This window comes from Poecilia reticulata, chromosome 8 (assembly GCF_904066995.2).
Source record: "Poecilia reticulata chromosome 8, P_reticulata-male-v2, whole genome shotgun sequence".
NCBI lineage: Eukaryota > Metazoa > Chordata > Actinopteri > Cyprinodontiformes > Poeciliidae > Poecilia > Poecilia reticulata.
The window spans coordinates 4,053,321-4,068,432 of NC_088837.1; the positions used below are offsets into that span (position 1 = coordinate 4,053,321).

General features: G+C 42.0%; 1 protein-coding gene across 2 annotated transcripts in view; it reads right to left on the reverse strand.

The window, feature by feature from the left end:
- hdac5 (histone deacetylase 5) overlaps window positions 1-15,112 on the reverse strand; it is a 122,659-nt gene that overhangs the window by 96,648 nt on the left and 10,899 nt on the right. For both annotated transcript variants that reach the window (XM_008414990.3, XM_008414989.3), the window contains one exon: window positions 1,022-1,166. In XM_008414990.3, coding sequence (XP_008413212.2) covers window positions 1,022-1,073 — 52 coding nt within the window. In that variant the 5' untranslated portion in view covers window positions 1,074-1,166. The remainder of the gene's footprint in view (window positions 1-1,021; window positions 1,167-15,112) is intronic.

Consider the following 15,112-nt stretch of genomic DNA (forward strand, 5'->3'; position numbering starts at 1 on the left):
GGTCTGAAAAATGAATGTTTATTTTTTTCTGAGATCAAATCAATTTCTCCATTTCTAGACATTGATTTTAAAAAATAAAAATGAATTCACACATATTACTATGAGCATCGCGGGTTGCTGACAACTGCCGCTTTGTTACTGAAACTTTGGGGTTAATGATTCACTGTGACCATCTTATCAGATCACTTAGGCCTTTAAGAAAGAGTTGGGTGGCGAATCTGAATGCTGATTGGTTAAAATAACCATTCCGCTGCTCTATCATTTAGTTAGCATAGGTACTAAACGATATCTAAAGGCCCTGGGCAGATTAAGGTGCAGATCACTCATGCTGCGCTAGTATGACTGCTGCTCTCTAAGCAGCGCTGACAGTTGTGTTCTGGCTACCCTGGTGTAAAAGAAATGGGGTGAGGCATTCAACCAGCTCATCAAACCTGGTAATATCTATTCGGACTGTGGGAAATTAAGGAATTTGTCCTGAGAAATGTGGGCAATCAATACACTTGACTATAAATTGTCTGCAGGCAGTGCTTGCAGAATCTGCACAGTTCACACAATACACACAGTAAGCCTGAGTATATAAATTACGGTGCAGTGAAATTAGAAAATTAGGACAACAGTTCAAGAGGAAATTGGGGATAAAACATGAATGGTCACATCACTGGTTTGGAATCATTTTGGATAAACAAAAAAACTAATAAAATAAGACGTCTTAAAATTCTCACTACATTTGATTAGTAGATACAGAATTAACTAGATATTTCTGTGTTTCTGTATGTAACCTGAATAAAAGTAAACCCAGGCAAAGGTGATTTCAAATTAATTATAATAATAGGTGTGACAACAAAAAAACTAAATGATGAAAATGAACAGTGAGATGTTTCTCTAAATGTGCATACTCAAGTAAGGATGATAGTTAACCAGGTTATTTCACAGTTTATTTCCCCCATTTAACACCACAGCTGGAAAAAGTTTCGGCAAGATTCAATATGGTGTCATTTTTAACCACTTGAAAGATACTTACTGGATTCGTGGGATGAATTCATGAATGCTGAGCCTGGACTTCCGCCCTGCATAAGCTTCTGTTAAAGTGGGTCTTCTGAATCATCCATGAGTTGGACAACAAAAGGACGAACAGGTAGATTAAAAGGCCTCAATGTGGAGTTTACCTGTGGAAATATGCACAAAACATGCTGAATCATTTTGCAGCACTTACTGAGTCTCGCATTTAAGCAGCAGGGACCTAATCAGCGTTATAATAACTGTTCAAACCTTTGTAAGCTCTAACAATACTAAGATCAGCAAATGTGTAGATTAGCCTGTTCCTTCAAGCTGCTACAACAGAGAGCAGATAACAGGAAGCTGAACACAAGTTTACAGTACATCAAAAGGTCTGTTAAATCCTCTTATGAAATCAATATGTATCAGTCATGGAAAGTCCTGGACAGGGGAATGTGTCCGCTAAGATAAGATTCTACCTCTATTGAGAATACAAACACTACTGTTATTAGCAACGCTAAACGTGCTAACTGCTATTATAGGATGCAAAAGACAGATTTTTGTTATGCTGCCTCTACTATCATTTTTTACAGTTTTCATTTTCATCTTTAAAATGTTACTAAAATTATCAGACTGCCCAAGGACAACTGTGGCTAGCCAGTAGCTTGTCACCAGCTGTGATAAGCCAGTGAATGACTGAATGTAGCTTAAAGCGCTTTGGGATTCTCTGGACTTGATATAGTGCTATACAAGTACCATTTAAAATCCCACTTAACTCCAGAGCTATAAAACGTCAAATGTTCTCTTATGCACGTAGTGTAACATAACCTCTGGCCCTATAGACTCCTGTATAGTTGCAATAAATGACACAATGATTAATGGTAAATCAGGACTTTTAAATCATTTTATGGGTGATGTTGTTTATTCAATAGTGACTTGGAGAAAAAAAGCATGCGATCTTGTGATATGGCACCCTTCTACTTCTTGAGTTAAACAAGAAGTAGAAGGAAGATTATTGCAAGTTAGTGAGCAATAATCTTCCATAATTCTATGAAGTTTATTTTTTATATATAAAGATAATTTTGTAGATTTTCAGCAATGCAGATAAGTTTTATTTAGCTATACACTCACTGGCCACTTTATTAGGTACACCTGTCCAACTGCTCATTAAGGCAAATGTCAAATCAACAATTTAATGCATTTTGGAATGTAGACATGGCCTAGACAATCTGCTGCAGTTCAAACCGACCATCAGTTCGGGAAAGAAAGGTGATTTAAGTGACTTTGAACATGGCATGGTTGCTGTTGCCAGATGGGCTGGTCTGAGTATTTCAGAAGCTGTTGCTCTACTGGGATTGTCACGCACAACCATCGCTAGGGTTTACAGAGAATGGTCCGAAAAAGAGAAAATATTCAGTGAGCAGCAGTTCTGTGGACACAATTGCCTTGTCAATGCCTGAAGTTAGAGGAGAATGGCCAGACTGCTTCAAGCTGATAGAACGGCAACAGGAACTCAAACAACCCTTCGTTACAACTGAGGTATGCAGAAGAGCATCTCTGAACGCACAACACATCGAACCTTGAGGTGGATGAGCTACAGTAGCAGAACACCACACCACTTCAGCTAAAAACTCCTGTTCTTAGCTAAGAACAAGAAACTGTTCTTAGCTGAACAATTACCTGTCAGCTAAGAACAGAAAATTGAGGCTGCATTTGCACAGGCTCACCAAAATTGGACACTAGAAAATTGTAAAAACATTGCCTGGTGAGATGGGTCTCAATACCTGCTGTGACATTCAGATGATAGGATCTGAATTTATTGTTAACAACATGAAAGCATGGATCCATCCTGCCTTGTATCAACAGTCCAGGCTAGTGGTGGTGGTGCAACTGTGTGGGGGATATTTTCCTGGCACAGTTTAGGCCCATTAGTACCAATTGAGCATCGTGTTAACACCACAGTCTACCAGGAACAAGCATGACTTACTGCTGGCAATGCGGACCAGACTCTGGTAAGGTAAGGTAAGGTAAGGTAAGGTAATTTTATTTTATTTATATAGCATATTTTCAGCAACCAGGCAATTCAAAGTGCTTTACATGAATTAAAAGTAAATCCAAACAAAATAATAAACCAAAGGAAAGAGCACAACAAAGAGGAAAGGATTAGGGCAAAAGGCAACATTCAGACAAAACAAAGGGCAAAACAAAGACATGAGTGAAGGCGGTGACATCAAAGGGCCATGAAACTAGGTTGCTCAGTCTCCCGGCAAAGTCCGACAGAGGTGTTATCAAGGCATGATGTCCTTAGGAGCGCTCAGCTCCACAGCTCCATGGATACAGGACGGGGTGAGGTGGGGAAGAGCGTTATGTTTACATATCTTCAAGGAGATTGGAAATATGCAGCCTTTCCAAGGCCACACGGGGACAGCCAATTCAGATACAGGATGTCTTAGGTCAAGAAGATTATAAATTTCAATCTTCCCTAAAGTCTCTCCGATAAATCTCAATTCCCAATTATCCAAATTAGTTTGGTCGTTCCACTAAGCTGAAACTAGCAACTTCTCCAAGATCGATTCCATTCCGTTAATGAATTTTAGAGTCCTCGTCTCTGTCCACACCAACAGTCCGAGTGTTTGCTAGTTCGGCCAAGTCCGTCACAAATTTGTCGATAATCCAGGAATCCACAAGCTCCAAACAGCAGAAATTCTGTCATCATGAATAAATCCAGGGTGAATCCTACCGGGTGTGTCCCCACAGGACAAGAGGGCTCTCCTGTGTCCAGATGATGTGCAAAGAAAGGCTCCAAAAATATAGAAAAAGGTAGGATAAAAACAGAGCAAGCAGGGAAGACATGGGCCGGGAGGGAGCAGAGGAAAAAAGCATCTGCCTTCATCGAGAGCAAGATGAAGTCATACAGAGACCTAACAGTCCGGATCAAAGAGCCCGGTACCCCATACTTCCTGAGAACCCCTCACAGGGTTCCCCAAGGTGCACGGTCGAACACCTTCTCCAAGTCCACAAAACACATGTAGAATGGTTGGGTGAACTCCTACACACCCTCCAGGACCCTGCTGATGAGGGTGTAGAGCTGGTCCAGTGTTCCACAATCAGGACAAAAACCACACTGCTCTTCCTGAATCCGACGTTGAACTATTCGACAGACCCTCCTTCTCCAGGGCCCTGAATAGACCTTGCCAAGGAAAAGCCCCACTGTGGTCCCTTTTTGAATAGCAACTGATGTCAATGCAATATTGCAGAGTCACATCAACCAACACATCCCTACAACATCCAGAGCATTGAGACCACCCCAGTTGCCTTGCCACCGAGGAGCTCTTTGACAACCTCGGTAACATCCTCGCCAGAGATTGGAGAGCCCAACCCAGAGTCCCCAGGCTCCGCTTCCTCAATAGAAGGCATGTTGGTGGGATTGAGGAGGTCTTCCAAGTACTCTGCTCATCGGTCCACAACATCCCGAGTTGAGGTCAGCAGCACATCATCACCACTATAAACAATGCCCAATAACACTCCTTCTTCAGCCTGACAGCGTCCCTCACCAAGGATGTCCCCCAATGGGTTTGAGGGTTGCTGCTACGACAGGCACCGATAACCTTGTGGCCACAGCTCCGATAAGCCGCCTCGACAATGGAGATGAACATGGCCCAGTCAGACTCAATATCCCCCGGAACGTGTTCTAAGTTCTCCCAGAGATGAGTTAAAGCTCTGTCTCATAGGAGACTCCACCAGATCTTCCAAGCAGACCCTCACAATATGTGAACCAACTCAGCATCAGGTTATGGTCAGTGGACAGCTTGGCACCTCTCTTCACCCGAGTGTCCAAGACATGTAGCCAAAGATCCAATGAGATGATGACTAAGTTGATAATCGAATTGTGGCTGATTATGTCCTGGCGCCAAGTGCACATATAGACACCCTTATGTCTCAACATGGTTTTTGTTGTGGACAATCCATGATGGGCACAGAAATCGAGTTTAGATCAGGGGGGCTGTTCCTCCCAACCACATCCCTCCAGGTCTCACTGTCATCCCCCATGTGAGCGCTGAAGTCCCCCAGCGCTCACATGGGGGAGCGCTGGGGGACTCCCCCATGTGAGGGGAGTCCCCCTCACATGGGGGAACACCAATTACTCCAATTACTCCCCTTCAATTGGAGTAATTGAAGGGGGTACTGGAGTACCCCCTTCAATTACTCCAAAAAGGATGTGTAATCTGAACTGCTTTTTGGTGCATCCAAACAACAATTAGAATTAGAACAATTAGAACCCCTCTCCCCACTCATAGGCGGAGGGAGGTTACACTCTTGTTCACCAGGGTAACATGCCTGTACATCTTGGTGTACAGGCAGCAAGACGGGAAGCAATAAGTATGCCCACTCCTGCCCGGCACCTCTCACCATGGGCAACTCCAGAGTGGAAGAACATCCAACCTCTCTCACGGAGACTGGTTCCAGAACCAGAGCCATGCATTGAGGTGAAACAGACTATTTCTCGCTGGAACCTCTCAACCTCACACACCAGCTCAGGCTCCTTCCCCACCAGACAGGTGATATTCCATGTCCCAAGAGTAAGCTTCTGAAACCGAGGATCGCCAAGGTCCCCACACTCAGCAACCACCCATCCCACACTGCACCCGACCCCTTATACCCCTCCCACAGGTGGTGAGCCCCATGGGAAGGGGGACCCACGTCTCCTCTTCAGGCTGTGCTGTGTATAAGCCCAGTCACCAGGCCCTCGTCAACGTTCCCTAGCCTCCAGGCCTGGCTCCAGATTTGGGTCCCGATGACCTGTGTCTGAGCGAGGAAACATTATTTCCAATGATTTTGCTCATCATAAGGAGTCTTCGGGCTGCATTTTGTCTGGTTCCTCACATAGGACCAGTCTTGGGTGCCTTGGGTGACCCTAAAAGGGGCATGAAGCCCCAGAAGCACAAACACCTCCTAATATCACTGCTTCTAGGATCACTGGGACACCAAACCCCTCTAGCATGATGAAAACCCCCTTATTGTTAGACATGTTGTTTTTACATGCATCTACAATCTAATAATGCAAATCTAGTTTCAAACGTTGGAGATAAATTGCAAGTCAACATGTTTTCCTAGTTATTACATACTACAAAAACTAAAATTCAATTCAGTTCATTTATATACCACCAATTCACAACAATGTCATCTCGCAGCACTTTACAAAAAAAAAAAACATTTCAATCATACATACGTTCCAATTGATTCTAGTTACCAAACAGAATGCTCTACAAAATGCTCAAAGTAGTTTAAAATGTTTCTGTCTGAGGAAACCCAGCAGTTTGCCTTGAGTCACTGACTTTCACTCTTGGATGAGCACGTAGCGATAACGGTGTTACACTGAGAAGTGTGGTGTGGAAGAAAAAACTCAAAACTCAGCATAGTAGATTGTACCATGAACAAAGGTGATTTATTCGGCCTCCATCAGCACAGCAAAAGTCACCCACAACCCACAATGTTGTTCTCTCTCTCTCTCCGTCTCTCTTCTGCACAGCAAACAGTCTTCTTATATATGGTTGTCCCCACCTTCTCAATTAACTGCTCAGCCAATCAAACTCCAGCAAACATGAAACTTTCTATAAAAGGCTGGGTTTGAGGTGGGCCTCCTTCTTAAGAAGTGTCAAAATGGCCGCTACAGGGACACACCCAAAAGGTAACAAACAAACAAATTACATACACACTTTCCATCTTATTGCTTCATAACATTTACTCACTTCCTCCCCCTTCTGGTTTACACAACTCAGGCAAACGAGAAAGGTAGTCAGCAATAAGATTTTTCTTACCTGGACAATGCTGTATGGTGAACTGGTATGGCTGAAGGGCAAGGCACCAACGTAATATACGGGCATTCTGATGCTGTTTGGATTGCATCCACTTCAGAGGTCTGTGATCAGTTTGCAAAGTAAACTCCCGTCCTAGGAGATAATATCTTAAAGAGTCCAAAGCCCACTTTATTGCGAGTCCTTCCTTTTCTACTGTGGAGTACTTTTTCTCCCGATCAAACAGTTTTTTACTTAAGAAAAGGACAGGTTTTTCTTTACCAGCTTCTCCCTGGGCCAGCACTGCTCCAAGACCAACATTTGAAGCATCCACTTGAACAACAAACGGCTTGGAAAAGTTAGGACTCTGTAAAACAGGAGCTCGACAAATCAGTTTCTTTAAAGATTGAAATGCATGTTCACAGTCTTCCTTCCACACAATTTTAGAAGTAGACTTTTTTGTCAGCTCAGTCAAAGGGGTTGCTAAAGTTGAGAAATGGGGTATAAATCTTCTATACCACCCAACTAAGCCCAAAAATGATCTCACCTGCTTCTTTGTTTGAGGTCTGGAAATTGTTTGAATGGCTTTTACTTTTTCAAGTTGTGGCTTTATTTGTCCATGGCCAACAATATAGCCCAAATACTTTACTTCCTCTTGTGCCCATGCACACTTGTTCACATTCAAAGTCAGACCAGCATTCTGGACCCTTGCCATTACAGCCTTTAAATGCTGTAGGTGATTCTCCCAGGTCTCACTGTAGATCACAACATCATCCAGGTAGGCAGCAGCAAACTCTGAACAGTCAGCAAGGATAATGTCCATCAACCTTTGAAAGGTAGCTGGTGCTCCATGTAGACCAAAGGGTAGAACAGTGTAATGGAATAAACCCATTCCTGGAATCTGAAAGGCTGTGTATTCTTTACAGGATGGCTCCAAAGGCACTTGCCAGTAACCTTTACATAAATCTAAGGTAGTGATGTACTTAGCCTTCCCCAGTCTTTCCAGGAGCTCGTCAATACGTGGCATGGGATACGAATCAAAACAGGAAATGCTGTTTAACTTTCTTAAGTCAGAACAAAAACGAAGTTGATTTGAGTCTTTTTTAGGAACCAACACAATGGGATTTGACCACTCACTTCTTGATGGCTCTATCACTCCCATTTCCAGCATCATCTGGACCTCTTTTTTCAGTGAATCCATCATTCTTTCTGGGATCCTGTACGGCCTAAGACGAACAGGTGTTGTATCTTTCAAAGTTATCTTGTGCGTTATAACTTCAGTTCGCCCAGGTACATCTGCAAACAGGGATGGAAAAGACTGTTTAATCTCACCAAGCTGTCGCCACTGATCAGGAGTCAGATGCTTTGGAGCCTCTTCAGATTTGGCCACTTCTCTGCATGGGCTCATTTCGGCTTCTCCATCTTTCAAAATGGCGCTGTCCTCAGGCTGGACATCTTGTACCATCAGGATCTGCTTCACATCCCGTTCTGGAACATTTCTTTCATGATACTCCTTCAACAGATTTACATGGAGCAGCTGCTTTGACTTTTGTTTTTCTGGACAGACAATTTCATAAGTCACTGGTCCTGCTCTTCTGACCACAGTGTAGGGTCCTTGCCATTTAGCAAGCAACTTACTTGGCCCACTGGGCAAAAGTAATAGGACTTTCTGGCCAGTCTTCAGCTCTCTCTCACGGGCATGTCTGTCGTACCATACCTTTTGCTTAAGTTGTGCCTTCTCCATATGATCTTTAACTTGTTCTCTGTACTTTTCCAGTTTGTCTCTCATCTGCAGTATGTAGGAGATGATGTTTGTTGGTGAAGCCGCTTCTCTGGATCCGGACACCGCTCCAGCCACCCAGTTCTCCTTCAGCATGTCCAAAGGGCCTCTAACCTGTCTCCCATAAAGCAACTCAAAAGGAGAAAAACCAGTTGAAGCTTGTGGTACTTCTCTGTAAGCAAACAAAAGAAAAGGCAACCATTTATCCCAGATTTTGCCAGTGTCATCAATAAACTTTCTCAACATCTGCTTTAATGTACCATTGAATCGTTCAACCAAACCATCGGTTTCTGGATGGTATGGGGTAGTACGAATACCTTTTACACCCAGTTGATCATAAAGAGTTCTCATCACTTGTGACATGAAATTGGTACCCTGATCTATCAGAATCTCCTTTGGGATACCCACTCTGGAGAAAAGATCAACTAAACATCGAACAATGTGCTTGACCTGCAGAGAACGTAATGGGTAAACATCTGGATATCTGGTTGCATAATCACAGATGACTAATGCATATTTATGGCCATTACTGCTCCTAGGTAAAGGACCTATGATATCCATGGCGATTCTCTCATAAGGAACACTCATTATAGGTAATGTCTGCAACTGGGCTCGGTCTGAAACTTTAGTAGGGGCCACCAACTGACAGTCATGACATGTTTTGCAGTAGTCAACCACGTCTTTATATAATCCTGGCCAATAAAAACGTTGAGCAACACGATTATAGGTTTTTGCCTGTCCTAGGTGTCCTGACCATGGTACCGTGTGACCCAAATGCAGAATTACTGAACGATATTCTTTTGGCACAACAAGTCTGGGTTCATCAATGTCTGCTAGATACAACAGTTTATCCTTTATAATAAAAGGTTCTCCTGCTAAACCTTTAACCTCTGTAGTACTCTCTTTTCCACCATCTTTGCATGCTTTATTAAAGAGAGGTTTCAAAGATGGATCGTTTTCCTGTCTCTCTTTAAAGTTATTAGGCATTTCCCACTGGAAATCACTACATGGAGTTAATGACAATACAGGTTCAGGAAGTTTCGACCTGTTTTTGTTCTTATTTTTCTCCTGTCTGCGCTGTCGTTTTGATTTCCTGACCTTACTTCCTCCTTCATACAGATCATCACCTGCATCTGGCAGAGGTTCTAAACCCTTTTCCATGGAACGTGTGATGACAGTACAGGAATAAGCCACAGAGTTTGTTTGAACCAAACTGTCTAAGATTGGTAAATCTTCTCCTAGGATCACATCATATGCTAACTGATTCAACACTCCAACAGTCAACATAAAAGCTTGGCTTTCAACTTCAATAGTGACATCAGCAGTTGGATATTCTCTCGGACATCCATGAACACAAGTAATGTTTACAGGTTTGTTAAAGTTAGGCAGTACATTACTCAACACAGAAGATTTCACCAGAGTTTGTGAGCTACCTGTGTCTGCAAGAGCTTTTACAGCTTTGCCATTTATCACCACCTCCACTACATGTTTATGTGGAATCAATCCATCAGAAGCAAGTTCATAATTATGTTCTTTGGAAGGTACCACACATAACTCTGATTTAGGTTTTCTTAAAGGACATAAAGATGCTTTGTGACCAGGCTGCTGACAATAGTAACAAATAAGACTATAATTTAGCCTGGACTGTGTAGGCTTCTTACCACCCCTCTTGTCCAAATTGTCCACATTTGTTGCACCTGGGGGTGTCACCTCCATAGACCTTGGTCTCTCTGCTACTCTTGACTTGAAAGGATCTCTGTGAGCAGCCAGGTAACGTTCAGCCAGGTCTGCCGCTTCCTCTCCAGTCTTTGGATTGTTCTCCTTCACCCACGTGCGAACATCTGATTGAAGCACACGTAGATACTGCTCCAAGATGATGGTTTCCCCAATCTCTTCTTTACTCCGACTGTCAGGCCGCATCCATCGCTTGTAGAGTCCCTTTATCCGACCATAGGTTTCACGTACACGCTCTCCCACTGGTACCTTGGAGCTTCGAAACCGGTATCTGTAGGTCTCTTCTGTTACATCAAACTTAGACAATACAGCAGCTTTAATAGAGTCATAAGAGTCAGACTGGTCTTCATCCATTCCAGCATAAGCATCTAGGGCTTTTCCAGTCAATAATGTGACCACCCTGGCAGCCCATTCAGCTGGGGGCCATCCCCATGTTTTAGCAATGCGTTCAAAACGTATGAAGAAACTTTCAGGATCCTCACCTTCTTTAAAGTCAGGTATCCTAGGATCACCTCCACGGTTTGGTTCCACTCTTTGTGCTGGACCTCCATGTGCTATAGGCTGCTGAGGCTGTGCAGCAAGTGATTGAGAATGAGGTGCAGCTTGGTAATCAGAGGCTCCTTGGGCTTGCTCTGAGGCAGACTGCCTAGACAGTGTCCTAGTCTCTCGCTTTGGAAAAGCTGCTTCTTTAGAAAAGCCAGTCTCAATAGACAGCTCATGTTCAGCATAAACATCACTTTGCAGTTTTGGCAGGTCACTGCGCAACTGTTTAATCTGGTCAAACAGTATTGCTTCTGTTCGTTTAGAACGTCGCATAAATTCTCTTATTTCATCAAAGATGTCAGGTTCAGAAAGTTCTTTACTCACAGCACCAAATATGGTCTGCTTAGGCCGCACAACTGGTTCCATAATGTCTTCACCAGCCATGGCTCCTTCAGGTAGTGAATCGGGCTCCGTCGTTCCTCCACTTTGTCCGTCTTCCATCTCAGAAAGGGGGCTTTTCTTTGTCCCACGGGTTCTTCCACGTCCAACTCCTCTCATTTGGCCTGATGTCTTCCTTCATTTACAGGCGTCAAATGATCCCACTTCTGACACCACTTGTTACACTGAGAAGTGTGGTGTGGAAGAAAAAACTCAAAACTCAGCATAGTAGATTGTACCATGAACAAAGGTGATTTATTCGGCCTCCATCAGCACAGCAAAAGTCACCCACAATGTTGTTCTCTCTCTCTCTCTCCGTCTCTCTTCTGCACAGCAAACAGTCTTCTTATATATGGTTGTCCCCGCCTTCTCAATTAACTGCTCAGCCAATCAAACTCCAGCAAACATGAAACTTTCTATAAAAGGCTGGGTTTGAGGTGGGCCTCCTTCTTAAGAAGTGTCAAAATGGCCGCTACAGGGACACACCCAAAAGGTAACAAACAAACAAATTACATACACACTTTCCATCTTATTGCTTCATAACAAACGGTCTACTGAAAAAATAGTTTCCCTAGTTATTACATACTACAACTCAAGTAATCCATGACACACATACAGTGCCTCCTGCAATAAATATGAATTACAACAAATATCTACTTTTAAGTAGGAGTTATGGTTAGATATTTTACATGTATCTACAATCTAATAATGCAAGTCTAGTTCCAAATTTTGGAGATAAATTGCAATTAACTATTTTTATACAAATCATTCTTGATTTCACTCACAGCATATCTCAGAAAATATACAAAGAAATTGGACTGATATGTATGCAAATGTTTGATATGTATACAAACAAATTTAACTTGGTAGATTTCAGCACTGAACCCTGAACATAACTTTTTTGTGATTTATGTGTGATTTATTGCAAAATTATAAATTGCAAAACAAGATGTACCCTGAAGCTTACTGGAGATCCCCCTGGTCCTCTGGCTCCACCTACTGCTAAAGTAATGATATGGTGAAGAGGAAGAATTCATGGAAAATTGACAAGCATTGACATCCTGAAAATAAATGTACATCCTCCTTGAGTATATTAAAACACACACAGAGAGCCTAAGGTTTTTCTATCGGGATCATCATGTCACCTTGATCCAGTATTTGCAGACATTTTATTGTAGTTAACTTACTCTGACTTGGTGTACACATTAACAGTCTCCTGCTCTGCATGCTAACTGTGCTGCCTTTATAGCAATAAACTGTCTTTTTAACATTTTTCTCATTAAATAAAGTTACATTTTTAGTTTAAATTTATTTTCCATAAAGTATTTTTGACAAACTGCAAATAGAATTGTTGGCATCATTGACAACAAAATTTGAGATTTCAAACATATAACAGTCCACATTTTATATTTTGTCAATCATGAACAGTCCGAGAAAAAACTGTAACAATGGGCAAAGTGACAGCCATTCACCCTTTTCACACAAGTTTATATAACGCGGGGTCTGCAGCCTGGCTCTTTGGACCGTGAAGGTTGCAGACCCCTGATCTATACTTTCAATTATATAATGCTGATTAGACACCTCAGTAACTCGACAAATAAACAAATAGTTTTTTTACATTCTAATTCCAATGTTACAACAGAAATTCTGAATGTATCTCATAACACTGATTTACAGATGGTCACATTTACCTAAACAAAGGTTAATACTAACAACTGTTTGTTTTGGGGCTTTATCAGAGTTTCTTCAATTGTTTGAGCAATTTTTATATAACATATGGGGCACTTGACAAAGATTTACCAAGTTGGGATATGTTATCTGTATATAACATAAAATCAAAATTCCAGAACAAAGGACAAATAATAAGTCTTTTTAATAGATGTAAAACTCTCAAGGGTTAAGGTCAATCTAATGTTCATTGACAGGCTGTCCCAGAGTCTAGAAACCCCAAAAGCTCTGTCACATTTCAGTCTTCAACCTAGGTTTTTGGTGCTTTGACCAGTAGCTGGTTACCAGGCCTGAGCATTCTGGCTGGATTATACAAATTCAACAATTTGGACACATACTGTGGCATTTAAAAACTGACAATGTTTTAAAATCAGCCCTATAGTACAAGAAGCTAGTGAAGTCAAGCCAGTATTGGTGATATGTGATAATGTTCTCGCTTACAGATGAGATGCTGGGTTGCAACTTTTTGAACTAGTTGCAGAGAATATTTTTTTGTCAATCCCATAGTAGTACAAAAAACCAGATGCGATTACACATAGGGGCATTAATCACTCTCTCCAGATCCTTGAGAAGGAGATAACCTTTGACCTTGGCAATAAGTCTGAGTCGGTTAAAGCTTGACTTGATGACTGAGCTTACCTGCTTATCCAGCGTAATATCTCTGTCAAATATCACGCCGATGCTCTTGACAGATAAGTGGATAAAAGTGGATTACAGACCTAGGAGACCAGAGTGATCATAAATATGGCTGTATCTGAACAGAATGATGTGTTTTGTTATCATTTATATGTTAAGAATTACATGTCATCTAGGTTTGAATCTCACTCAAGCAGTCCAGCAAAGTTGAATGAACAACATCCATCATCAACTATACTATGGTTATTAACAATCACCCTGAGTGAAAACAGCACTGGATCCAAGATGGAACCTTGGAGCACTTCAAAAAGAAACTGGAATTGTAGCTATGGAGAAATCAACTAAGTGGTTTAGTAAGAGTCAGTCCATCAAAGAGCTGTGCCTATTATCCCTACTCTCAAGCTACCTTTATGATTTATTTTGTATCTGTAAGTACAATAACTTACAATAATGTTGACCAAGTATGTTCCACTGTGTCAGAAGGGACACATTATTTATTTATTTTAGAACACATTCAAATCCCTGGTCACTGTATGCTGTGTTTTGTGTTGCAATAGTTCTGAATATAATCTGCTGCCCAACTGCTCAATTAGCCTAATGACCTAATGACATGACACCCAAACTCATGTTAGGAAGCATCTTTTTTTCTCCTACCACTGCTAAAGTACCCAGAACTGGGAATCAGTCCTCTTTCTACTTCTCTACCACCTCCTCTTCCTCTTCACACCAGCATTTCCCAAAATACCTGCTCCCGCCCCCCCATTCTGCAGAAGAGCAGGAAGTGCTGCCTGGCAACTGGGGGTCTGGCTGCCATGGTAACAGTTCACCTGAACACCTCCTCCCTAAACAAACAGCAAGTGTGAGCAACAGAGACCGGGAGGGAGCAGAGGATTTAGAGGTAATTTGCCTGCTGGTCCTCCTGTTTTCGGAGAGGCACAAATCTTATGTAACGTCAGCCCCTCTGTATATGTCCATCTTAAGATGCCAACAAAATACGCAACATACACGTAGGCCTACTGCTCTCCAAACACACATACACATGCACACGCACGCACGCACGCACACGCACACACACACACACACGCACGCACACACACACACACACGCGCACACACACACACACACAGCTGTTCTAGCTGTTCTTACATAAGTGATCCCAGAATTCATTTTACTCATTGGGAACACAATTAAGTGACTATTTTATAAGTAATTAAAACCCAGAATTCAATCTCTCAGAAATTAGGTATTTTTTAATACAAAAATTTATGTTATGGTCATATTATTGCTTAGACAATTATGGGTAAGTCTAATGATTTGACAGTTGTCCACACTGTAACAAACGCTGTAAAAACATTATGAAAATACAGTAAAGTGGCTGGGTTTTGAAAATACAGCTATTTACTGTGATCTGAAATGTGAATGGAAAGTATATGGAATGTGATTGGACCGCTGGATCTGTAAATTTTATATGTACAGTTGCATTGTGGAATGCTTACCAGCTGGAGGTGAATGTTCACGGGCT